General features: G+C 42.2%; 1 protein-coding gene across 1 annotated transcript; it reads right to left on the minus strand.

Moving 5' to 3' along the window:
- Positions 1-1,691: 1,691 nt before the first annotated feature.
- LOC121455462 (SH2 domain-containing protein 1B-like) lies at positions 1,692-27,468 on the minus strand. Its single transcript, XM_041663154.1, has 4 exons — positions 27,335-27,468; positions 7,394-7,457; positions 4,638-4,800; positions 1,692-1,729 (listed from the first exon to the last, which is right to left on the minus strand). Exons 1-4 carry the CDS (start codon positions 27,466-27,468, stop codon positions 1,692-1,694), a joined length of 399 nt encoding a protein of 132 aa, XP_041519088.1.
- Positions 27,469-27,743: the final 275 nt, after the last annotated feature.

The following is a 27,743-nucleotide window of genomic DNA, read 5'->3' on the forward strand; positions in this document are numbered from 1 at the left end:
GGCTTCAGATAAATGCACCCACACTTGGCTTCTAACACGGCCTTAATTAATATTTATTTGTTTGTTTGTTTGCTTGCTTGCTTATTTCATAGGCACTGGTGATTGAACCGAGGCCTTGCACAGGCTAAGCAAGTGCTTCACCATTGAGCTACATGTCCAGCTGTTGCTTAACATTTTAAACCAGCAGAAAAATTCAAGAGGCCTTAAAGTCAGCACATCCAACCCTTCAGAAAAATGTGTCCATTCCTCCATAATTCCTGTGTGCAGGGAAGGCATGTCTCTGTGCATCATGTTCCCACAAGGGGGGCACAGCCATACTTGGATGGCACTTAGAACACAAGCAGGAATAGGACCACCCATGTGAAAACATCTGTAAAATAACCATGCATTGATACACACATGCAATGGAATTAGAACAATGAATTTATAGCATTCACACACACACCAAGAAACGGACAGTCCTGAAGGTCATTTATGTTAAGTGAAATTTATCTGATTCAGAAGGACAAACCACATTTTTCTCCTATGCAAAATCTAGATTTAAATTTATATGAATAAACACATACATACATTTGGAGGACATGAAAGTTCAGAAATCAGACTATGAGACAGGAGGAAGAGGTCTAAAATGGAAGCACAAACAGAGAAGGCAAAGGAATATATGCAGAAGGGAGTCTCTTTAGGGGACAGAGGGAGAAAGGGGGGGGCAGTACAATGGAAGGTCAAGAATGAAGTATTGGCCACATGTGATCATGTGTGCCTGTAATCCAAGCACTTGGGAGGCTGAGACAGGAAGTTTGAGTTTGAAGCTAGTTTGGGCTAGACTGAGATTCTGTCTCAAAAAAAAAAAAAAGAAAAAAGAAAAAGAAAAAAGAAAAGAAAGAAAAATGATGATTTAAGGTATAAAAAGGTCAGAATGAAACCCATTTCTCTGTATGCTAACCAACAAAATTATTTAAAAAAATAAATATTTTTATCCTGTTTATCAGAAGGCAGAGATGGCAAAGTGATTGCTGTATATATAGAATTGGGAAAAATCGGGAAAAACTGTGGCCAGCGGAAAGTCTGGCAGGAAGTCAGCCTAGCCCAAACTGGAGGGAAAGGAACCACAGGTGGGTCACAGACCTCATCAAGACCAAGACAGGGGGAGGACATGTTTGCTTCTTCAGTATCCTTAGATCTTGATTCCTCTGCTCAGACCCCTGCTCCACCCGGGACAACCAGGCTCAACAGAGGGTCCAGGTTAGTGTGTATCAACCACTCAACCACACCAGAAAGTGTGGTTTGTCCAAAGTCACACAACCATGGGACAGGGACTCTGGAGTCACTGCAGAACATTCTTCCCTCTCGATGAAGCAGCCCTTCCCAGTGTCCTGTTAGATGTTGCCAGCCAGGATCAGTGGTGGTGCCTCTGACCAGCCAGTCAGGAGACTGGATTCTGGCTGTCCAATCCCAAGATAGGAGAGTGACAGGTGAGCCGTGGCTTTGGAGCTTTTTATGAGTGTGCCTGAAGGCCGGGATATGGGGAGGGACTTCTCCAAGGCTTCAGTAGAGAAGATCCTGCTACCCAGATCAGAGGAGTCTCAAAGGCCTGCTAGAAACTGACACTTTCGATCAACACTTGCAGAGGTGGGGGCGGCGGAGAACTCTACCACCTTTCCGTCAGCTTGTTTTCTCCTATGTTCTTGTTTTCAAGGCAAGACATCCACGTATTCCTCGCTAGTGTTCTCTGGGGATAAGCAAAGGACAGCCATGAGATGTCACACCCAGAAGTCCCACTAGGCAGCCCGACTCGAGGGAAAGAGCACCATGCACAGAGTAGTGCCAATTCCACATCACAGAGACATCGTCAAAGGCTGCAGTGGCACTATGGAACTTGGCTGGCCAAATAGAGGTTTTGTGTTTTTCTGGGGGTTTTTTTGTTTTTGTTTTGTTTTGTTTGATAAGTGGAGCCTTAGTTTCTAATACTCAATGTCTGCCTTCACCAGTGAAAATCCCATGTAGCTCTGCACGGAGCTTATTCTAAGGAGACAAGAGGAAGGGAAGGAAGAATTCCAGCCATGGGAAGGCATTTCCCCGTTGGTAGCTAAGTACCTGGAGCACATTCCACCAGGTCTGATCACGCTTGAAAAATTCCTTGTACAGTTCTTGGGAAAGATCTATCCCAAGCCCATTCTCTACCAATTTCCAGGGATTTGGTAGCATTTTATTACAGCTTAGGCAATACTATTACCATCCCAGCCATCCCCAGCAACTCATCTTGATTTGCACTAGCATCTGACTTTGACACATTTATGCTTTCCTCTTCTTCCCCTTAACACTTTTGTGTGTAAGTGTGTATGCATGGACGCAGGTGTGTATGCATGGACGCAGGTGTGTATGCAGGTGTGTATACATGGGCGCAGGTGTGGACGCAGGTGTGTATGCAGGTGTGTATGCATGGACACAGGTGTGTATGCAGGTGTGTATGCATGGACGCAGGTGTGGACGCAGGTGTGTATGCAGGTATGTATGCATGGACGCAGGTGTGTATGCACATGAGTGCCTGTGTGTGTGGCCAGAGATTAGCCTTACATGTTGTTCTTCGGGTTCCATCTACCTTCTCTCTTGAAACAGAGCCTTCCCCTGGCTTGGAGCTCACCGGTTTGATGGTCAGGGCACTCCACAGATCTACCTGTGTCTGCCTCTTCAGCCTTGGGGTGGCAAGCTTGTGCCACCATGTCCAGATTTTTAAAACCATCACTTGTAGGGATCCAACTCAGGGTCTCACACAGTCAAGGCAAGCACTTTACCAACCAGGCTATTTCTCAAGACTTTTTATACTTCTGAATTCTGTAAATTTTTGTGGAAAAGAGAAGTAGGGCTGTGTCTGTGGCTGGGCCTGTAGGAAATGACCAGATTGTACTGATCACACAATCCCCCGAATGAAGGTGGATGTATGGGAACAATCGTATGGGACAGGTTTTCTTTTCATCATTAAAATCCCATGCTTCATCGTTTTAGAGAATTGAGAAGCTTATCACAGCAGCCTAAAGAGTGACTTTGTTCAGACAGAATAGCATGAATAGGGATGCTCAGACAGAATAGCATGGTTAGGGATGCTCAGACAGAATAGCATGGATAGGGATGCTCAGACAGAATAGCATGGTTAGGGATGCTCAGACAGAATAGCATGGACAGGGATGCTCACACAGAATAGCATGGATAGGGATGCTCAGACAGAATAGCATGGATAGGGATGCTCACACAGAATAGCATGGTTAGGGATGCTCAGACAGAATAGCATGGATAGGGATGCTCACACAGAATAGCATGGATAGGGATGCTCAGACAGAATAGCATGGTTAGGGATGCTCAGACAGAATAGCATGGTTAGGGATGCTCAGACAGAATAGCATGGATAGGGATGCTCACACAGAATAGCATGGATAGGGATGCTCAGACAGAATAGCATGGTTAGGGATGCTCACACAGAATAGCATGGATAGGGATGCTCACACAGAATAGCATGGATAGGGATGCTCACACAGAATAGCATGGTTAGGGATGCTCACACAGAATAGCATGGATAGGGATGCTCACACAGAATAGCATGGATAGGGATGCTCACACAGAATAGCATGGATAGGGATGCTCACACAGAATAGCATGGATAGGGATGCTCACACAGAATAGCATGGTTAGGGATGCTCACACAGAATAGCATGGATAGGGATGCTCACACAGAATAGCATGGATAGGGATGCTCACACAGAATAGCATGGATAGGGATGCTCACACAGAATAGCATGGATAGGGATGCTCACACAGAATAGCATGGATAGGGATGCTCAGACAGAATAGCATGGTTAGGGATGCTCACACAGAATAGCATGGATAGGGATGCTCACACGGAATAGCATGGATAGGGATGCTCACACAGAATAGCATGGTTAGAGATGCTCACACAGAATAGCAAGGATAGGGATGCTCACACGGAATAGCATGGATAGGGATGCTCACACAGAATAGCATGGATAGGGATGCTTCCAGGATCCCTGAGAACTCATGCCCTCTCACCCTTCCCTAGTTAGCAGACCTGCTGTCATTACCATTGCCACCCACAGACAACTGCAATCCCTCTGGCACAGAATGAAGCCACACACTTGGTCATGGGGAACTGGGTGGGACCAAAAATGTCTCTGGGTGTCTGTGTTTAATTCAAAATTCCCAAGAACGGGCAGATGCTAGATTCTCTCCAAATGCGCTGCAATGGGCAGATGACGAAGGTGAGGGTAAGCTTGGAATAGGATCTGCAAGTCCTGTGAGTAGACTTTACTCATAGGTACTGAAGCCCCCACCCCATGTATCACAATGGCTTCGTTCTTTTTGGGATATATATGAAATAATTTGTTCCTGATCATTTTACAATGAAAGCTTAGCAAAAATGGAGCAAAATGTAACAGAAGTCTTGGTGGGTGATTTAATATGATTTTTTTTTCAGTGAAAACCTGCCCATCTGTACATTTATTCCCATGAGTGGACTGCACATGGCCCCAGAATGAAGTCCACGTTAGCTTTTCGCTCAGGGCCTTCCCTCTCCCTATGAGAGGATGTGGGGTTTGGGGTCCGTTCTGACACTTTGTCAGGGCTCTTACCATAGACATTCAGCTCTAACGTCATCCTTCTTCCTCTTGGGCAGGAGCTCTTTCTCGTTATTGGGTTTGAAAGGTGAACCACCAGTCCTTGACCTGGCTTTTCAAATTTGGAGATTAGTTCCTCTAGGTTTGGAAAGATCTGTTTTGGTGCCCCTTCCACAGTCTGCAAAGACATAAGAAAGGTCACTGGTCACTGTGCGGCTGTGGGTGAAATGTGACACTTCTTGCAACAGTGGTTTTTTTTTTTTTTTTTTTTTTTTTAGGGTTGCTTTTGAGAGTTGAGTTGACAAGTGGAAAGCAAGAGGCTAGCAGGTCAGGCCCGGTGATCTCACCAACGGCCTTTCACAGAGAGGTTCCTCATTCTGGAAAGGAAGCTCGTGACCGAGCAACCCCTTATAAAGGGGAGATCTACTTAAAAGATCCTCGGCCACTGTGTTGAGTGAGCCCCCTCCTTGGCAATTCGTCCGGGGTGGTTCTTATTGTAGCCCTACTGGAGTCCCCTACCAGACTGTGCCGTGCTCCTGACCTTCGCTGAGTGAGGGGACTCCTGGAAGAAAATGCCAAATAATTGAGCTATAAGATGCATGTGGGCTCTCCATAGGGCGCACATAAAGAGAAACAAGTCCCAGTTTATATTGAGAGTAGGATGTCAACGTGACTTAGTGAAATCGCAGACCCGTTTTCCGGTTAGCAACCAGAATGGAAAAAAAAAATCAACTTTTCTGATAGGACCTTAAAAACAAGAAGAGTTTTTCTCTCCTGCCCTTTTGTGTATGGTTTCCTTGGTCGTCACTGTGGTGATCTATGGCCCGAGCATTGGCTAACAGATAGGGCTGGAAGGTTTTCTGAAGCACATGCTTAACCTCCATAGAGATGCAAACACTTCGGCATGTGTTCCTGTGTGAGCGTCGCTGCAGCTCGAAGGCCTGTGCAGGCCTGTGAGGGTACAACCTTCCCTCAGCCAAATGCTTCTCTGGATCCGAGTTATGAGCCGCGTGGAGAGCTCTCCAGTTTGTTCAGAAACATAAACAAGAGGGAGAAAGCAGGTTCTGAGGGAATATCCAGAATTCCCAAATGTATACAAGAAAAAAAGAAAAATGGCTTTCAAAATGGTCTACTTAATAGAAGGTATTTTATTTTGAGGTAAGTGCAGACAGACATGGGCAAATTGGAAAAATAGTAAAAGTAAAATTCCCATAAATTCTCCATTCATATACTACATAATAACATTTTGTTTGCCTTTTTATTCTCTCTAAAATAAATGGATATATATATATATATATATATATTGCTCTATTTTTGAAAAAAAAAAAGGTTTCATGTAGCCCAAGCTGACCTCAACTGATGATGACTTTGAACTTGTGAACCTCCTCCTTCTACCTCTTAAGTGTTAGGATTACAGACATGAGCCACCACAGCCAGTCTACATATGAACATTCTTTTTTAAAAATAGTTTTCAGGGCTGACCATTTGGTATGCAATAACCAGTCTGGTGTGATTTTTCTCCTCAGAAGACTGTTTCTCCCACTCTCGGCATCCTTCGGTTGCCTGCATTTCTTTATGTAGAGTTGAGGCCTCGGGAGTTTTCCGCCATCCTCATTAGTATTCTATCGGTGACATCCATATTGAATATGGATGTCAGTCATGTCAGTGAAAACTCATGGATACGAGTGACATAATGCAGTCTGAGTAGGTATACTTATGTGCTTAGGTGATGTGTGTGTGTGTGTGTGTGTGTGTGTGTGTGTGTGTGTGTGTGTGCGTGCGTGTGTGTATGTGTGTAACGACAATGTAAAAAGAGGCCATGAAAGAGAAAAAGGGTCTGGAGGGAGGAAAGGGCAGGGACCATGATGCAATTAAAGTATGATCTCAAAAAAATATTCAAAAGCCTTCGAAAAGTTGAAGGTATATTTCTTTAACTACTTCTAAGTATTTCAGTAGTCCAAAAAGCAAAGACACTGCATAACCATATTATAATGATTAAAATCAGAAAATTAACTTTCATGAAGTACTACTTACTAATCTTGTTTGAATTTTGAAACTAATTCAAATTTTATCAATTGCCTCGAGGATGTCTTCCACAGCAAAAAAGAGAAAAAAGAAAAAAAAAGATGCTTAGGTATTTTAGGGATCGCTGTATGTTTTAATCTCTTTCAGATATTCACAGTTACGTGAGCATATTGAAGATATTTCTCAGAATGTATTTTAGAATCTTATGGTGGTAATTAAGAATTCCATTACATTTGTTATACTTAAATTTCTTAAAGCGCATAACTAAATTCAAAAGAAGCAAAGAGATTTCCCTGTTGAGTTCACAGGGAACCAGAGAAACTAAAGGAGTCCCTAAAACTTCCAGCTACTTAATGGCTCCTATTCTATTTTCAGACAGCTGCGGATACGCTTGACTTTGGAACATCTGAGCTTCCAGCCACCTGCCTTCCCATTCCTGTCCTGGGATATGGTTTAGTTTTATAGAGCAGTTGTCAATGGTGTCCAGGTTCTTGGGACTGACCTTGATGGGAGTGGCTTGACTGTCTCTACAGTCTGGAGCAACAGCTAGGATTACTAAAGTGTGGAACTCCACTCCAGCACTGGCCTGTTTCTCTCAGAGACAGGTGACACTCGCTGCTTATTGAACTTGATGTGGTACTCCTGCTTGTAAAAATCTCCGCGTGGTCACATCAAAGATTCAGGAGATGACCCCAGCTTTCCCCTAATTCCCACACTGTTGTGTGACAGTCCTTATGCATTCTTACCTGTATCTTGTAATATCCATATTTCTCTCTGAAGATTCGGTAGGTGTAGACAAACTTTCTAAACCTATGGAAAGATGAGTTCGTAAATACTGATGTTCTTATATTCAAAACTCCGTGATGGCTGTCTATGCAGTTCAGACCCAATGTGTTTTTCCGTCTTAGATCCTAAGAAAGAAACTGACCATTCCTAGACTCTCTCATTTGAATTTGAATGAAAGAAAGCTTTGGAAACAGAGCCTCTTAGAGATAACAGAGTGTGAACTCTAGCAAAGAGGATGAGGAGGAAGATTTGAAGGTCCTTGCTTACATTTTGATCTTTATCAGAAAGTGCAACTACTTCATAATGAGAATCCTGCTCTTCTATTGTTTCTCCTCTCTTTCTCTAGCTCACTAATTCCACAATTTCTTGACCCATGAATTTTCCAATCCACCAATTTCTTCTCTCTTCTCTGTTCTCACCTATGTGCCCTAAACTCCTTCCTTGCTTGTTCTGGTTAATTTTTTGGTCACCTTGGCACAGCAAGGGTCCTCTGAAAAATGGAAACCTTAACTGAGAAAATGCTTTTATCAGATTGGCCTGTTTGAAAGTTGTAGGGCCTCTTCTTGATTAAAGATGGATGTAGGGGGGTAGACCCACTATGAGCTGTGCCTTCCCTGGGCAGGTCCTGTTACATATAAAAAAGATAGCTGCAGTTGGTTTAAACACACAGAGGAGAAACAGGATGATTCCTTCTGTGATGGCAAAAGAAACTCCATTTATGTTGGCCATCCATCGTGGTCCTGACTAGCTCCATTTACGATGGTCATCCATCTTGGTCCTGGCTAGCTTGTCTCTGATGCCTGTCCCTGGAAGATAGTTCCCAGGAACCCTGGCTCAGTGACCCCCTACCCCAAAATGTTCAGGCTCAGTGACCATCTACTTGTTATGATGTGTCTAACTGCCTTTTTTGGCTTCTAGAACCTGCTTCTGCTTTTTCTTGTCATTTCACTTTAAAAACCCTCCCCCACTCCCTTCTCATGGCAATCTCAGGGCTGACTCAGAGACTGTTCTCCTGCTAGCAGTTTTCACAAATTTAACTCCTTATTATCCAGATTGATTCTGTGGTCTTTTTCCAGGAGTCTTGAACTCCATAACACTTTTATTTCCCTGACTTATGTTGATATATATTTTTATAAAAACTCTTTAAATTTTCAAGGGCATATTCTTTTGTTGCAAATATTGTCTCACAATATTTAAAATAACATTACAAAGAAAGGAGGTGGTGGCACACACCTTTTATCCCAGCACGTGGGAGGCAGAGGCAGTGGATCCCTGTGAGTTCGAGGCCAGCCTGGGCTACAGAGTGAGTTCCAGGACAGGCTCCAAAGCTACGCAGAGAAATCCGGTCTCAAAAAAAAATAGCATTACAAAATAGCTTCTTTGAATATTTACCACTGTAGGAGAACATCATTTCACTGTGGTTCCCTAGTAGAGAAAGGTGGGCTATTTTAGAGTCGTGCATGCATCATTATCAAGTCAGTAGGAAATATTCTGAGTCTTGATAGCCTGGAGCAAGTTTTTTCTAGCCACAAATTACCACCCTACCCCACTCATCACTAATAATAACCATGTTTTTCCATATCTCATGTGAACTCACTGTTTTACATGTGAATATGCCAGATTTTTTTTTAAAGTAGTTGAACATGAGACTAAAGAGCAAATCAGTAAGCAGCATCCTTCCATGGTTCCTGCCTCTGCTCCTGCTTGAGTTCCTGCCCTGAATTCCCTCAGTGATGGACTGAGATCTGGACATATAAGCCAAATAAACTATTTTCTCCGAAGGTTACTTTTGGCCATGGTATTTATCACTGCAGTAGAAACCAAGCTAATATATTTATCCTTCTTAGATTATTTACTTAACATTATCACTATTTCCTTTAATACTCAGGTGATATATATAATTATGTGTGTGTGTGTGTACACATATATGTGTGTATATATGTATATATGTGTACACACACGTAATGATTTATGTGACTTTATAAGGAAGTGTAGCCTAATACAATGGTTTGGCTTACAAACTTCAACTTTATGATTTCTTTGGTTTATGTAGTATGAAAATAACATGCCAGTAGAAATTACACTTCAGATCTTGAAATTTCAATCAATATGCTATTTCCATCTCGTACCAGGCTTTTTCTTTTGGGTCACCAACCAGCTCCCAAATTGTGATACAGAGACATCTTGTTATGAAAGTTTGGCCTTGTCTTATGCTTGTCCCAATAGCTCTTATAACTTAATCTGTCTCTCTTCATCCACGTTTTAATGCAGTTTTTTTGGGGTTTTTTGTTTTTACATTTCTTTCCTTCTGTATATCTTACTTTTAGTGCTTCTCATGTGTGGTTGACTGGTGACTGCCTAGCTTTTGGCCCTGGGCATGTCCCTCTCCTCATCTCTTGTTCTTCTCTCCTTCTCTCTTCTCCTTGAGCCTAGATCTCTCTCCTATTTATTGTCTCTGCCTGCCAGCCCCACCTATCCATCTTCTGCCTAGCTATTGGCCATTCATCTCTTTATTACATCAATCAAGTGCCTTAGGCAGGCAAGGTGAAACAAATACAACACATCCCATCCTTACATCATTAAACAAATGCAGCATAAATGTAACAACACATCTTTGCCTAATTAAAAAAATATTCTACAACATTTCCCCTTTTGTCTAAATAAAAAGGAAAGGTTTTAACTTTGACATAGTAAAGCTATACATAGCAAGAATAATTATCAAGTGAGGATTACATTTATAATACTGAGTCCATTTGTGTTTGGCAAATTCAAAGGAAGTATTTTTTATCTTATCTTGGTGAGTTCAAAGTTTTGTACCTAAATTATTTTCTATCATAACTAAGGAAAACTGTAGCTATAAGTATCTAGTCTTCAGGCTGGACAGTGGTAGTGCATGCCTTTAATCCCAGCACTTGGGAGGCAGAAGCGGGCAGATCTCTGTGAGTTCAGGGCCAGCCTAGTCTACAAGAGCTAGTTCCAGGATAAGCTCCAAAGCTACAGAGAAACTCTGTCTTGGAATAAATAAATAAATAAATAAGCAGAAAGAAAAAAAGACTGCTTTAAAAAAAAAGTATCTAGTCTTCATCAAAGACCCCAGAAGGATATAATATTACCTGAGGAAACAGGAAGTATAGTACAAACCACCTCTAAGACTATAGAAATGGCAGATATCTGGCTGCCTGGGCAATCACCCAAGGTTCCTCAGCAGTGTTGGGGCATCTATCTTTGAGCCACAGTCCCACAGTCCTAGAATATCTGGCAGACTCTTCTATGAAGCAGAAATTTTAGAGGACTATTCCACCTAGTCTTGGCAATGTTCAGCAATCACTTTCCTGTGTATCTTGCAGAATGTCTGGCAGACTTTTCTATGAAGCAGGACTTTTGAAGGACTTCCTTACTTTGTCTTGGCAAAGTTCAACCATGTATTTTTTTCCTTTGTGTCCTGCCTGTCCAGTATGTACAGCATACTGTCAGCAGTCAAGGAAAGAGCAGTTTCCTGCCCAATTGTCTAGCTTTGCCACAGTGAAAGCAAACTCCGTATGGAGGTTCTTTGAGGTCCATCATACTTTTATGAAGTAGATTATTGCTGCTGGGAGTAGATGTGTCTTACTGTCATGAAAAATCTTAAGTGATCAATCACCTTAAATGCATATTCTGTAGGCCTTTGAAGTGTTCAAAGATCACCTATCTATCTAAAATATATCCCTGTATGATCTTGAAAACATGACAAGTTTTATTATTATAGATGACTACTAACCTACATTTTTTAATTGTATATTACATTTTAAAGTGAGCTTCATATGCATAATGCCTTAAACAAGGACAAAAACATACAGTATAACAAAAATAACTTTTTGTTTGCTTGCTTGTTTTTTTAAAATATTTATTTATTTATTTATTTATTTATTTATTAGTTATGTATACAATATTCTCTTGTGTGTATGCCTGCAGGCCAGAAGAGGGCACCAGACCTCATTACAGATGGTTGTGAGCCACCATGTGGTTGCTGGGAATTGAACTCAGGACCTTTGGAAAAGCAGGCAATGCTCTTAACCACTGAGCCATCTCTCCAGCCCTCTTTGTTTGTTTTTTGAGACAGTGTTTCTCTGTCCTGGAACTCACTTTATAGATAGACCAGGCTAGCCTAAAACTCAAAGATCCACCTGCCTCTGTCTCCTACCCCACTCACTTAAACTCCTAATAGTTCCAGAGAATCAATAATTTCCCTATGTTCCTCAGAAACAATTTTCTTCTTTATTTTTTCTCCTTAAATCCATCATCTGCCTTTTTTATGCATATGGATGTTTTTCTTGTGTGTTGATTTGTGTACCACATACATATCTGGTGCCAAGATAGCCAGTACTCTCAGTTGCTGGGTGGAGGGAGAAATATTTTTGAAGGTGGTAGACTTTATAGGTTTTACTTTCCAATTACATTTAATTTTTCCAGGGTAATATATGCATGCAGTTTAAAAGTCAACTATAAAATTTATAACCAAATTTGGCAGTTTCCTGCCTATTTTTCCATTCTCAGTATCAGGCACTGCTCCTTGCCCAGTCCTTCCTGTCTCTCTTAGTACCTTTTTGTACTTGCCTTATTTCAAAATCTTGTACACAGACTTGTTAACTGCCTTCTTTGAAAATATTGTCTCTAATTTTAGAGGGCTTATCTTTTGTGCACTTCTGCCTCTTCTTACTGTCTCTGCTTTCTCTTCTCAGCTATCACATAATTTTTAAGTAAGTTAATATTAAATGTTAACATTATGATGACATTATAAATACTGTTTCAGCCTAGCTAGATAATGTACCATGATTTCTGTTTCCTTGTGGAACAACATTCCTTTTCTTTAGAGAGTCTTATTGATTGCTCTTATGTTCTCTGTGAGAAATGGGAACGGAGAGAAGGAAAGCAATCAGAAGAGAATCCCAGCCTTCTACCATGTGCTCACCAATATTGCTTCTCAGATATTGCCACACCCATGAATGTCACACCCGTCAATCACATCCATCACTGTCACACCCACCACTGCCACACAGATGACTGCCACACCCATCACTGTAACACCCGTCACTATCACATTTATCACTGTCACACCCATCACTATCACATTTATCACTGTCACACCCATCACTGTCACACCCATCGCTATAACATTTATCACTGTCACACCCATCACTATCACATTTATCACTGTCACACCCATCACTATCACATTTATCACTGTCACACCCATCACTATCACATTTATCACTGTCACACCCATCACTGTCACACCCATCACTATCACATTTATCAATGTCACACCCATCACTATAACATTTATCAATGTCACACCCATCACTATCACATTTATCAATGTCACACCCATCACTATAACATTTATCACTGTCACACCCATCACTATCACATTTATCACTGTCACACCCGTCACTATCACATTTATCAATGTCACACCCATCATTATCACATTTATCACTGTCACACCCGTCACTAACATTTATCAATGTCACACCCATCACTATAACATTTATCACTCTCACACCCATCACTATAACATTTATCAATGTCACACCCATCACTGTCACACCCGTCACTATCACATTTATCACTGTCACACCCGTCACTATCACATTTATCACTGTCACACCTGTCACTATCACATTTATCACTGTCACACCCATCACTGTCACACCCATTGCTATCACACCCATCACTATCACACCTGTCACTGTCGTGCTTGCACCCATCAAAGCCTATAACTCAAATTCTCCGCCATTGTCACTGTAGACAAGCAGTGTATTTGCTTCTCCCAATCAAGTTCCTCTCATTTTCCCTTTGCAAGGACACAGCTCCAGGCATTCTTTGCTCCCTCTCTCTGACATCACTAGTCTACTCAACAGCCTGTGTGGTCCCTTTATAAACTGTGAGCCAGATCATGTCCTTCCTCTGCACACACAGACTCTAAGCTTGGAATAGCCGGACCAGTTTTAGAGAAGCGAAAGATTGGAGTGTGTGTGCACGGTAGAAGGTCCCGTCTCGATGGTTCCAAGGATTCTTAGAACGCAGTGAGGAGCTGGTTCCAAGGAGAACGGAGTTTACCACACAGGCTAGCTCAGGTGTACAGCTACGCAGCTGTGACGGCTTGACAGGCAACAGCTCTGCCACCGCAGATTGCCGGGAGAGAGAGACCACAGGTAGCATCATCTCCACATGGAAACACATGAACTTGGACCTCTGCTCCATACTCTAAAGACTCTGTTTTGGAAAAAACAAAACATTAAACTTTGGAGAAATAACTGTAAATGAACAGCTTAATGACCTTGAAGTAAGAAAGACTTTTCTTTCAATGGTAAAAATTTCAAGCTACAAAACAGAGTAATGTGTTTGTTCTTTGTTCGTTTGTTTAATTAAAGCCAACAAGTGGACACGTCCAGAGACTGGGAGAAGTCGATTACAGCACTAATAGACAATGAGGACAAGGAGACAAAGGAGATGTCTGGAGACACGTGAAAGATGTGTCATTCCACAGCTGGCTAAAGAAATGCACGTTCAGCAGCACTGACGCCTCACCTCATACCAGACACTGTCACACCCATCTCATACCAGACGGGCAGAGCTGGAGGAACTCACTAATGCCAAATATAGGTCTGATGACACCTTAGAGAAAGGTTAATATGCCACGGGTATAATGCCTTTGAGAAAAATTTGATAAAATTTAGTAAAATTAGAAAATGTGTATTTTATGAGCTAGCAACATTGTAGATAATGTCATTTTAATAATTTTATCGATTATTAAAAAGTAAAAGTTTAGACAAACCCTGTCTTGAAAAACCAAACCAAACAAAAGAAAAAGCATAAAGATTGGTGAACCTGTATATTTAATTTATTTAAAATACTTAAAAGGGCCAGGCATGATTGCTCACTCAAGAGGCAGAGGCAGGCAGATCTCTGTGAGTTCAAAGTCAGCCTGGTCTACAAAATGAGTTCCAGGACAACTAGGACTGTTACACAGAGAAAATCTGTCTTGAAAAAAGAAATAAAGGAAAAGGGGCTTTAAAAGGGAGACATGACTTAACAGTTGCTGCTCTGACAAAGGGCCCAGGCTCAGTTTCCAGCACACACATAGTTCACAGCCGTGTGGTGTTCAGGGAATTTACCTCTTCTGTCTTCTGTGGGGACTATGCACACTCCTGGTGCAAAAACCCAAATGCTAAAAATAAGTGCATCTTTAAGATAAAATAAAATATTAAAAATTCATGAATATAAAAACCAAGTAAATACTTAAAGTAATAGATTACATAATTATCTCTAATGTGATTAAATTAAATTATTAAAGTAACTCCACAGTAGGGATTAGGAAGATGGCTCCATGGTTAAAGCACTAACAATGAAAGTATGAGGACTGAAAACGCCAGGTGGGGGTGACTTCCTGTAATCCCAGCCTCTGAAGGGATCCCCAGAGCAAGCTAGCTGGTAAGCTAATGGCCCTAACCAACCCAAACATAACGCTGGCAGGCTGCTCTTCCCATCTTCTTCCTTCTTTGGCCATTTCCTCATTCCCGGGGCTGACCACCAATGTCCAATTATCAACATCCCTATTTGCCTACACTGACCAACTTTTCCAGTCACTTGCCCTAGCAGGGGTTTTCCATTTTGTCTTCTGCTGAGCCACTTGTTTCTGCCTGATTCAGATTCAACCACCACCGTCTATCTCTTTATCAGGGATCTCTTTTTGTTGGAAATTGTGTCGGGGTGTGGTCTGTACCCAACAGTGCAATGGTCCCTTCATTAAGACTAGATTCATCTGTCAGCTCTGGGTTTGACTGAGAGAACCTGCCTCAACGAATAAGGAGAAAACAATTACAGACGAACAGATGATTCCCTACTTTAACTTCAGGCTTCCTTGTGCTTCACAAATGTGTACCTATCCCCCCACCCGAGACACACACACACTAAAAAAAAGGATTAAAACACCATAAACCTAACTGTTGGCGATCTTCACTCCAGTCTCCCTCTCCCCCATTCCAATTCCAATGCCTCCCCTCCCCGCCTCCAAATCCAGACACCACCCCTCAGAAAACCCAAGTGTGGTGGTTCCTCCCCTGGAACTGCACAAGACTGCCTACAGGGTAGAGCTGCCATGGGATTTTTCTCTCCTGCCTTTCTGAGAATCACCCAGGAGTTGCTTTGCTCTGTTTATGGAATCCAGATTTATTGATTTGATCTGATTTGGCATATCGCATTGACAGAGGAACCCAATAACTGGGGATTCAATACTTATCATTAATAAGTTGCTGTTCACTATGGAGCAAATGAAAGAAAATGGCTTTATTCAAATGCAGATTTTAAGATAAACACTAGGGAGGACAGAAGGGGGGGATGAAGGGATGGAAAGTCAGGCAGGCAGGAATGTTGAGAGGAAGAAGGGGTAAGGAGGAGTTCATCAGTGGCTTCGGTGTCCACTGAAGATTTGCCTTTGTGTAGATTTCCAGCCTCCTGAATGCTGGGACTAAAGGCGTGAGTCAGGCTATGCTTTTATTATTTAACAGTTCTTTGGGGGAGGGGGGCTGTGGATCTTATTCAACATTCAGGGGAAAAATTCTTTATGTCCTTTAAAAAAACTGACCTAAAATGTCAATCTAAGAGATTCTGTACCCCTAATTTTCTTCCCCTGTGTGTTTGGGGGTGGGGGTGGGGGCAGGGACGAGATAGTCAGAGGTAGTTCCTGTGGAGGAAAGAAGAGGAGCTGATAGGTGCATGGTGTCTTCTTATAAAACTGTCTTTCATTTCTGTTGCGGGTATAAAGTATCATAATAAAATGACATAGGGAGAAAGGGTTTATCTTCGTTCAGGGCTCCAGTTATCATTGTAGGAAGTCACACTGACATCCACAGTCAAGAAGGAAAGAGCAAGAACTCCATGGGCACTGGCTTGTTCTCAGTTCGGGACTCCACAGGGGGTGACCCTTCCTACTCCATCAGCATAATTTCCCACAGACACGCCCACAGGCCAACCTGGTCTAGAGAATTCTTCCTTAAGACTCCCTTCCAAGGTGACTCTAGATTGTGTCTTATTGACAATTAAGACCAACCATCACACTATGATTATTATCCCAGTAAAGATATCACGGCACTACCAATCAACATGCCGTAATAACTAGTCTACACACTATCTTTCCACCCAGAGCTCTGTGCAGACAGCTGGTGATACAACGTAGCTGAGTTGATGATTCTGGGCACTGAGAACCTCAGTGAAAAGTCTTGAGATAGAGCAAAGGAGACAGACTTCTGGAGGGGGGGGGGTCACCCGCTACTATCCATATCCAGGACTTAACATACTGAACTTTAATTAGCCATGCATCCATTTACAGTTTACTCTCAGGTGTAAGTTCCTCAAGTTTAGAATCACTCTGTGTGACCTATCCATTCTAGCACAATGCCTGACTCTAAATACAGGCCCAGCACTCAGTTCTTGACTTACACTGAATGTGCTAAATCTATTTGAAGAAATGCTACCAGGAGGTTTTGAAAGAACAGTTCATCAAATAAAGAAAGATGTAGTGTTTTTAAACAGAAGGACCACCGGTAAAATATTTTTATTGAATTGTATTTTAATTTGTGTTCCTAGCTCCAACTTGCCCCTGAATCCCAGATTCATTTATCCCTCTGTCTATTTCATGTCTCCTCTTATATACCTGTGACTTTTCTTAGACTTGATGTGATGAATACCCCAAAATGACCCCTGTGTTGGATGCTCTGTGTCCTACATCCCCTTCTCAACCTTCTCCACACTGCTCTGTGTTCTGATGACTACAACCTCCAGCTATTATTTAGTTCATCCTTCTTGATCGAATACCCTTATTCTATTTCTACATATATACTGTGTGTATACATGTCTCCCTTTGACTGAACCCCATCTAAAGCACCAATTTTACTTGCTAAGACCATAATACAAATCATCTCTGGAAGAATATCTGTCTGTACTAAGCACCTTAAAGAAATGAACTATGTGTAGTGTTGATGTTCACATCAACACTACATTACTTGAGTCTTTGACTAGCACAAAATCTAAATATATCTTGGAGTGTGGATGAATTGTTGCAATCTTATTAAACATTACTGTATTTATTTTTTGGTTGTGAGCCTATCCTTTAATGGCTGAGCCATCTCTCCAGCCCATATTACTGTATTTATAATTACAGTTCACAATTTCATATTCTCTTTTAGACTGAATAATCCCATATGACCAAGCAAAAAAATGTTTTCTTTATATATGTATGTGTATATTCATCCATTTAAAAATTCTTCACAGTAATGTAGTCAACACTTGTTTGATTTCATCTGATATAAATATCAGAAAATAGCCACGATTTTGCCTCAAATATTATGCCTGTTTTCTTGCTCATAATCATGTACAAATGGACCACAGTCATCTTCATGTCATATAATATATAATACTGGCCAAGTACCTTCATGGTATATGTTGATTGAATTACATCACATCGCTTCCATTTTTATTTCACTAACTTCTGATGACTTAGACTCTTTCAATAGTCTCTCCTAACCTTTCTGTGTTAATATGTAACTTTTTTCAGTCTGTTCCACACACAGCATCCTAAATAATATTTTAAAACTATGAATTAGATATAGAGGTAAAGACGCAGAGTGGGAAAAAGGAAGGAGTCCAGAGAAGAGGGAAGAAGGGAAGGGCCAGAAAGAGTGTAGGCAACAACCCCCAAGCAAGGAAAAGTAAAAGAACAAGTCAGTGAAATTAGTAGTAAGATCAACAGAAGAAACTCAGCTCAGTGGGTAGAGTGCTTGCCTGAGGCCCCGAGGCCTGTCTACAGCACACCAGAAACCCGGCATGATGGCACACCTACAACCCTGGTATTTGGAAGGCCAAGGCAGGAGTATTGCCATGAATTTGAGGTCAGCCTAAACTAGGGTGTGAGACTAAATAAATAAATAAAGAGATAAATAAATAAGTAAATAAATAAATAAATGATAAGCCACAGACACAAGCAATACACACACCCATACACACATCCACAGAAGTCTGATATTCTGAGACAGTGTGTAAGTAATAGATAGGTAAACACAGATAGAGAGATGATTGATGGATAGATAGATAGATAGATAGATAGATGATAGACAAATATCAACCCTTTTCAATTCTTACTATTTTTATAATAAAACTAGAAGCCCTGATAGTAGCCAAGTGTTGGGGGAGGCTGCGTGTTCATTTCCTGGCCACCTAGACCAAAAATAATTACACAGAAACTGTATTATTTGCAATACTGTTTGGCCAATAGCTTAAGCATATCATTAGCTAGGTTTTAAATCTTTGGTTAACCCATTTCTATTATTTTATATTTCACCATGAGGCTTGTAGGCTACTGGCAAGATTCAGGCTGGCGGCTTGCTTCTTTCTCCTCTGGCAGTTCCATGGCTTCTTGTGACTCCACCTACTCACTCCTCCTCTATCTGCTTTGAACTCCCATCTTGCCCTATTCTGCTAAGCCACTGGCCAAAACAAATTTATTCATTAACCAGTGAAAGCAACACATAAACAGAAGGATTTCCCACACCAGCCAATGGCCTACAGAATCCACAAATTCAACCTCACTTTCTGCTTCTTTCTGCTCCCTTTCTATTGGCTGACTTCTTTCACCCTTCCTCAGTGTGTCTGATTTCAGTTGCTCATAGAGGTCCCCAAACCACTAGTGGCTCTCCGCACTCTCTGTATTCTCTTCCTTTTCCTCCCTTTTGTACTTCATAAACACTTTCAACAATATTATACATTAGTACAACCGTTATTTGTTTATTTGATACTGTATCTTACTATGTAGCTCTGGTTGACCTGTAACTTACTACATAGAATAGGGTAACTTCAAACTCATAGAAATCTACCTGTCTCTGTCTCCCAAGTCCCAGGATTAAAGGTGTTCACCACCACACCCAGCAACATCATCCTGTTTCTCTCCACATGCCTTGAGAAGTTTGAATAGTTTATCCACCCTAGGTCTTTCTGGCAGCCAGTCTCCGTTCCAAGACTATCTTTGGCATTGTTTTGTTAACATATAAAAGCCACTCGTTATCCTAGAGACCCAACGAGTTTTAGAAATCAATACTAGAAAAAGGGATGAACACCAATTGTGTACATAAATAGGTATGTAAATTATTATGGATATATTTCATTTTTATTATAAATCAAAACATCATGATCCCCTGCCTTCAATTCTCCATTTTTTCTGCTAAGTTATATTATTGAGCTGATGATCAAAATAGTTGTGTTAAGTGGTGAACCTGTTGCTTGGTGCATAGTAAATGCTCCATATGTGATGGCTGCTTTTTCTAACTTTAAAGCGATATATATGATAAGTACTAAAAGTACGTCAATTATAGCTTCTGCTTCCAGCCAAGATGGAATAATGAGACCATACTTATTATCCCTTCTCCTCAAAAACCCTGAGAGACTGGGGAAAGATACACAAAATTGCGGCCTTTGAATACTGGACACTGATTCCCAGAGAGAAGGGGGAAATGCAGCCTTGCTACATTGGACACTGATCCCCAAGAGAAGGGGGAAGTGCGGCCTTGCTACATTAGTTTTGGCTGAAAGACATTTTTCCACCCTATGGCCTGGCAAGGACAGAGGTGACTTAGTGCAGGGACATCGAACAGTTCCCCTAAAGTGAAGAGGAACTAGAGCTAGGAGAAGCCCAAGGTTGTGGTCTGAAAATGGTTCTCTTTCTCATGGAACAAGGAGACCATCTTGTACATCCATCAGTGGGCTATGCAGAAAGATAGCCTACCTCTACCCCATAGAGAAACAGAAGTTGCTCTGGAACCAAAGCTATTCTTGGATCTAGTTAAACCTCAAAAGATGAGGCCATTTCAAGTAACTTAGTGCCTCTTAGTGCAAAGTTCAAGAACATTCATGGAAACACTAAATTTTGACACTCATAAAGGTAAAATTCGCTGTATCTGGCACCTAATCCAAATTTGCCAAGCACAAATAAAGACAGAAAATAAAACCAACAATGAGAAGAAGTAAACCCATAATAAGATAATCAATAGAAATAGACTCAGGAATGACACAGATAATAGGAGAAGCAGAAAAAGATAAGAACACAATTTTATTCCAGATATTTAAGAATCTGGAGGGAAGAGGAAAAGTTAAAGTGTGGATAATGGTGATGCAAAAAAAAATTAATGGATGAAGCTTCCTTAAGTAAAAGGCCACTGAGTCCGAAAGGAAGAGTATACCAGATGGGGTTAGCAGCAGAATAAGTGTCACAGAAGAAAAGAAACTTTAGTACAAAGAAAATCAAAGAGAAAAACATTTGGAAAAGGCTAGTCTCGCTTAGCTTCATTTATTTTGAACTGTTTCACTGCAGCATGGGCTAGCCTTGGGAATGGTCATTTGGTGCTGAAGCATGAAACAGTACGTGTAAATCTCAACTGATTCATGAACAGTTCATTCATGAGTATTTTGTCCCAAGTTGTGGCCAGTACTATGGAAAGGCACGTTTGTGGTCAGCCTTTTCGTTTCATTTTAACCAGACTTTGAAATATTAGTGGAAGGAAATAGAACCTACTGGACCCCATGGTGTCAAACAATTGTGGATTACATTCTTGCACACCATGTCTGGGAACTCTGGAGAACCCAAGGTTATAAGTCATGTTCTGAGTCTGTTGACTGTCCATCATCTTCCTGCCCTTGATTAGAACATAAGTAAGTGCAAGCTGGTGCTGTATCAGTTTGTTGATGCGCATGACAAAACTCAAATGTTTAGACTTCCGTGAAAGGCAAATTTTCAAAGATGTCAGTACGAAGCTGTCAATTGTTCCAAATTGTATTTAATTCGCCAGATCAAATGCAAAATAAAAATTGGAAATAACCTAGATTTTTGATGATACATCAGTTATAATAATTGCAGCCAGCAAAATGCTGCTCAGTCATGAGGATGGTAGTGCCAGGTTTGTTGAACTGGGGAGATGGCTCAGTCAGTAAAGCGCTTCCGCGCAAACATAAGGAAGCGAGTTTGGATCCCCAGCACCCGTGTGAAAGCTGGGCATGGCATTGTGTGCCTGTATTCCTAGCACCAAGGAAGAGAAGACAGGAGGATCACTGAGGATGGCTGGCAAGCTAGTCTGGCCAAATCAGTAAGCTCCAGGATCAATGAGAGATCCTACCGCAAAAAATAAGGTGAAGAGCAGTTAAGGAAGATGCTTGACATTGACCTCTGCTCCCCCCCACACACAGACACACACACACACACACACACACACACACACACACACACACACATTACAAGGGAGAGGGCCCCTTGTTTGTCCTGGCCACCAGGCTAGCTTACACCCGAAAAACCACACAGAAACTATATTAATTAAAACACTGCTCTAACTTCTTATTGGCTAACTCTTACATATTAGTTTAACCCATCTCCATTAATCTGTGTATCACCATGTGGCAGTGGCTTACGGAAGATTCTAACCAGCGCCTATCTCTGGTAGAGGATTCATGGCTTCTCTGACTCTGCCCTTCTTCCTCCCAGCATTCAGTTCTGTTTTCTCTGCCTACCTAAGTTCTGCCCTTTCAACTAGGCCAAGGCAGTTTCTTTATTCATTAACCAATGAAAGCAACACACAAACAGAAAAACACACACACATCATGTTCAGAGAAAAATGGGTTCAAAACTATTTTGTGTTGAGAGCCCTTTATTACATATACAATTGCAATGTGTGCTGGCAAAAAGTTTGCTGATGTGGGTTGAAATGTAAATGACTTCTGAATTTGGAGGGAAATAATTTCTGCTTTTCTTTCCCTTTTTATAAGTGTAAATGGTTATTTTTCTACTTTCTTTTTTTCCCCTTTTCTTTCTTTCATTCCTACCTTTCTTCCCTCCCACTTTCTTTTTTTTCTTTTTCTTCTTGCCCTTATGACAAGGTTTCACACCATATTCCAGACTGATCTGAAACTCACTGTGTAGCTCAGGCTGGCCTGAAACTCGTGACCATCATTTTTACCCCAACCTCCTACATACTGGGAACCCAGGCAAGAATCACCATTGCCCTCTTTTAAATTTTTTTAAATATTTATTTATTTATTATGTATACAATATTCTGATATTGTGTGTATGCCTGCAGGCCAGAAGAGGGCACCAGACCCCATTACAGATGGTTGTGAGCCACCATGTGGTTGCTGGGAATTGAACTCAGGACCTTTGGAAGAGCAGGCAATGCTCTTAACCTCTGAGCCATCTCTCCAGCCCCCCTCTTTTAAATTTTATTTTGAGAATTACATTAGTAGTAGTAATTGTATTTTGGTACTATGGTTGAACTCAGAGCCTTGTGTATGATAGACTAATCCTTTACCAGTGAACTTCAACCAGCCCTTCGGTTTTTCTTGAAGGCTTTTGCATATGTCTTAAGGACAATATAGCTGTTCAGATTATTGCTTTTCTTTCTGAACCCTTTTTAAAGATCTGGAAGCTGCAACTCTGATGACAGAGAGTCATTGCCCCAATCCCCTCAATGCAGACAACACCTGCAGCCTCTCTGGCTACAGGAAGTCTGCCCTTCCCTTGATGGAGTCTTTCCTCGGATGAATCCTTTTCACCCTCTAATGTGTATCCTGCCTGGAATCTACAGGTACAAAGGCAGAGCCAGTTTCAATTTCCTCCCTTTCATGAAGTTGCACTGCACAGGCATTTCACACATTGAGGTTTTCTAGCTTTCATGACTTTGGGTGACCAGGTGCGGTTTCCTGTCCATATGTACTGTAGCTCTCTGCAAGATTGACGTTCTCTGAGGCTTCCCACGCCTTTCATTAGTTCCTCTTCCTATCCGCCTCATCTTCTTCCTCCTTTTATTTATTTTTTAACAGGATGTTGTATAGTTCAGGCTAGCCTCAACTTATTACGCAGCCAAATCTGGCCTCGAACTCCAGATCTTGCCTCTCCCTCTCAAGGGCTGGAATTGATTCTAGGCATACATTATCATGCCTGGCTAAATGGTTTTTCCTTATTTACTTCCATCTTCCCTTCCTTTCCTTCCTTCCCTTCCTTTTTTCCTTCCTTCCCTCCCTTCCCTTTCTTCCCTCCATTCCCTTCCTTCTTTTCCTCTTTTGTTCCTTCCTTCCCTCCTTCTTTCCCTCCCTCCGGCTTTCCTTCCTTCTTTCCTTTCTCTTTTTGGAATTTTGAGACAGGGCTTCATTCTATAAGCCAGGTTAGCAATCCAAATTGCTAGGTCCACAAGCATGAGCCACCACTGCTGTCCTCCCTCCTTTATCTCTGACTTTTCTTGCTTTCCTCGTTTGGTTTGGTAACAGCCCAGAAGTCCATATAGTGCAGCAAAGAAGGGGTTTGTCTCTGGCAAGCAGGATGGCAAGATTCTGGATATGAGGGCACAGTCAGGGCTCAGGTCCCCTGCTTGGGCACTTTATAGCAGAGTTCCCTGGGCACTTTATAGCCTAGTTCTGAGATAACCACCCTGAACGTATTTCAGTGACTCTGGGGGCATTAGTAAAGTTGAAACATAGGATACTATATAAACAGTTGGATGATGGATACTTATAATCACATTTAGGAGGTGGAGACAGGCAGAGTTCTGTGATTTTGGAATAAGTTTGAGCTACATAGTGATGAATACCTGGACTTTGTGAGACCCTGTCTCAAATACACACACACACACACACACACACACACACACACACATCACAAAAAACAAATAACAAACAAGAACAAGGTTTTGCTACCCCTCATAAGATAGGGTAACATTAGTTACTACAAGGAACTCGGCAAAGGGGCGTTTCCTCCACTACTTGTTGCTGGATTCCAATGCTTACAGCTATGCCTGGAACCTAAAGAACTTCGGCGTACACTTGCTGAATGAATAAAAGAAGGTTTTGTTTATCCTCCAAGGCTCAGCACCAACGTGAGGCTCTCCGCTCCTCAAGGGATTGGTCATTCTTCGCTGTCAGCTCCCACAGTGCACCGCAATACTCTGTCTAATCATCATACCAATTGCATGCCCCACAGGGTCCACTGCCTTCTTAATTTCCTCTAATACAGGCTCAAGCCTGTAGTGAAGGTATCAGCGAGAGTATAGCACAGGGCTTGGCCTGTGAGAAACTTTAAATAATGGTGATCAGGGGCTGGAGAGATGGCTCAGTGGTTAAGAGCATTGCCTGCTCTTCCAAAGGTCCTGAGTTCAATTCCCAGCAACCACATGGTGGCTCACAACCATCTGTAATGAGGTCTGGTGCCCTCTTCTGGCCTGCAGGCATACACACAGATAGAATACTGTATACATAATAAATAAATAAATAAATAAATAAGACCCAGGAAGGATATAATAAAAAAAAATAATGGTGATCATAGTCTATGATGAGGTCACTAGGGTCATTTGACCTACACCTGATGTCTGAGCCCACGTGACATCGGCTCTTCTCTGACGTGGGTGAGGACATGACCTCTTCTTCCATGACCTGGGCAGCGAGGAGGGTGACACTTGATCCTCTGAAGGTGCTCAGCAAATATTTATTCATTTATTCCTTTTCTCATTTGACTTTTGTTGTTTTTAAACAAGTCTAAGTTGCCTTTGCTCTCCATGAATATATGATCTGGGCTGACACACCTCAGGGAAGCTAAGAGTTGAAAGAGAATCTCAGTGCAGACCATGTGCTCTGGGATCCTGGCTGAGATGGGTCCAGTCTCACTTTTTCCTATTGCCATGTACCCCATCTTAAGTAGTTCTGATCACTTCCTTCAGAGGTGCAATGGTGTAGCACTAGTTTAAGGACTAATGAGGAATCTTCCTGGCTCTATTTTGAAGGCAGGAGCCATTGTACTATATTGTTAAACATGAGTTTCAATTTACTGTAAAAGCTGAGTTGCTCTCTGTTTCCAGGAACCTGACAGTCCCCAACCCATGACTTGGACTTGTTTTTAAGAATATCCTGACCTTCTCTGACCCACCCTGACCCTCCCTGGCCCTTCCTGACCCTCCCTGACCCTCCCTGGCCCTCCCTGACCCTCCCTGACCCTCTCTGACCCTTCCTGACCCTCCCTGGCCCTCCCTGACCCTCCCTGACCCTCTCTGACCCTCCCTGACCCTCTCTGGCCCTCCCTGACCCTCCCTGAACCTTCTCTAAACCTTCCCTAATCAGGTAACCACAATCATCATGGTAACCATATGATGTTTATTTTTCTATTTTTCTTTTTTGAGATTTTTTTAAATTTCCTTATTGCCCCATTGTCTCTCTTCTGTAAAACTACTCATGATTTTACTTCTCAAAAGGTGCCCAAGAAATGGATTCAGGACTGTTCTCTTTAACTCAATTTAGGAGGCAGTCATTAGCCAGCTCTTCAATGCACCCCATTAAAAAAATCAAGCTTGCTTTAAATTTGGCTCAAACTGTGGTAGTGGTCTTATTATCCACGTTATCACTTTGAAGTTCCAGATCCCAGCGCTCGCCACTCATCTGCTCAGTATGGCCCAGTTCTGGCGAAGGCCCACTTGGCTGTATCACATAGGGGCAGATGACATCATGCAGAGGGAAGGATCACATGGAGAGACAGTAAACCAGAACATGGGTCAGGGGAAGGGCCAGTCTTACTATTTTTATAACTGCCCACTTAGGAAGAACTAGCCCAGCATCTCCTAAGATCCTTCCAAAGGTAATAGTTCCAATACCTATGGTCTCCCCTTGTTCCATCTCTTAATATTACTACCTGGGGACCAGGACTCTGACACATGGAACCACAGATGAACACACAAACAACCTGACAATCACGTTTAGCTTCAGAAGCTGGGAAGGACTGAATGCTGACTTTCTCACACCCCCGTTTCTCCGGGCACCATTTAAAGAAACAAAGGTCCCCCCATAACAGTTAGCAATGACAGTCACTTTTGCCCTCTCAGCTTTCTCCAAGAAACTTTCTCTGAGAAGCACAAGAGAGCTCTCCTACAGGGACAACAACCCTTTGTCTGCCCAGACTTCAGCCGAGCTCCTAAACCTCCCCAACCCACCTGCGCATTTTGGTTACAAAATTCAGCTTCATCAGAGGATCCTGGTACTATCTGAGCATCCTCAGTATCTCATCGGCTTCTTTCGTCTGCCGCCGTCTGCCAGATGATATCTAATCATGGTGGCCTTCACTCAGCTAAAACCCGGGGTGCCTTTCAGCCAGCGCTTCTCTTCTCTCAAAAGTTTCCTCTTAGTACTTTTCCGTGCACTGACCCCCCCCCCATCCTGCTCGTCGCTACGAATGCTTACTTGTTCACTCTAGATTCAGAGTTAAGCCCACTCTCCCTCTCCCACTGGCATCACCATTGCATCCATCACTACGCCTCTCAGGAGGCCCTCCATAAAGTCCTCCTCCATGTCTCAAACAGGCATGATCAAGGACTCGCTGTTTCTCTATTTCTTCATCTATAAAAATGACAGTCATGTTTGCTTGCCTCAAAAAGGTCACAAAAAGGATAAAAAGAAACAAAGAAATGCAGCTTATAAAGTCTTTTACCAACCAGACAAAGCATGAAATATTAGCACTTTAGATACTGCATGAGAATGTAGCCAGAGAGCCTTTCAGCCTGAAGCATTCTAAAAGGTCCCTTGACTTCTCCGTATCAAATAAAGAGATACGGAGAAAAGACAGTTCTTCCTTCTGCCCATCACCCTCTGATTTTCCTTCTCCACCATCCCTACTTCTGCTATCTCAGGGTCTGCTCGTATAGCATCCACAGCTGGGAGGGAAAGGAAAGCCAAAAAGCTGGGTAGGCACAGCCTTCTAGCCATGTCTGACTCCTTAGCACTGCAAAGTAGAATTAGACTCAACTCCTTGATTATATGGCTGCCATCAGGGTTCAACTCATGAAGTCAAGGCTACTCACGAGACGCAGAGACACAGGACTCCTGGCACAGACTCGCTGTCTCTTAACAGAAAGTTGCCATCCTCCCCGCCCTTGAGGAGCAGGGTCTCACATTCTTGCTTGGTTAGCGGGCCGTGGTAGTAAGGCAGCTCCATGGAGGGCTAAGTTATGCTTTAACTGTCCTGGCAACCTGAGACCCAGCTCTGGGCCAAGCCGTGACTTTGAAGAGGGAAGTGGAGAGAGTGGTGGAAGGGAAATGTCCCTTTTTCAAGTGTTGTCCAAACAAGATGAAATTGCTCTGTGGGTTCAGTCAGCTTTAGCAGACACAGGAAATGAGAAGGGAGGGGTGATAAAGTGACCAAGGCATTTCAGCCTAGGGGTGGGTGTCTCAAATATGACTCACAGAAGGCGGTGAGTGCCCTCCAGCTCA

This window comes from Microtus oregoni, unplaced genomic scaffold, assembly GCF_018167655.1.
Source record: "Microtus oregoni isolate MIOR12 unplaced genomic scaffold, Mior012 000013F_ref0000133, whole genome shotgun sequence".
Lineage (NCBI taxonomy): Eukaryota > Metazoa > Chordata > Mammalia > Rodentia > Cricetidae > Microtus > Microtus oregoni.

What these genes read in the sequence shown, in the direction of transcription:
- LOC121455462 (XM_041663154.1), bottom strand. Translation starts at nt 27,468, where the DNA reads ATGGAGCTGCCTTACTACCACGGCCCGCTAACCAAGCAAGAATGTGAG. An exon ending in GTCCTGTGTCTCTGCGTCTC is followed by an intron (nt 7,458 to 27,334) that starts GTGAGTAGCCTT and finishes ATCTTTCCATAG; the next exon opens with GTTTAGAAAGTTTGTCTACA. An exon ending in ATGGATATTACAAGATACAG is followed by an intron (nt 4,801 to 7,393) that starts GTAAGAATGCAT and finishes ATGTCTTTGCAG; the next exon opens with ACTGTGGAAGGGGCACCAAA.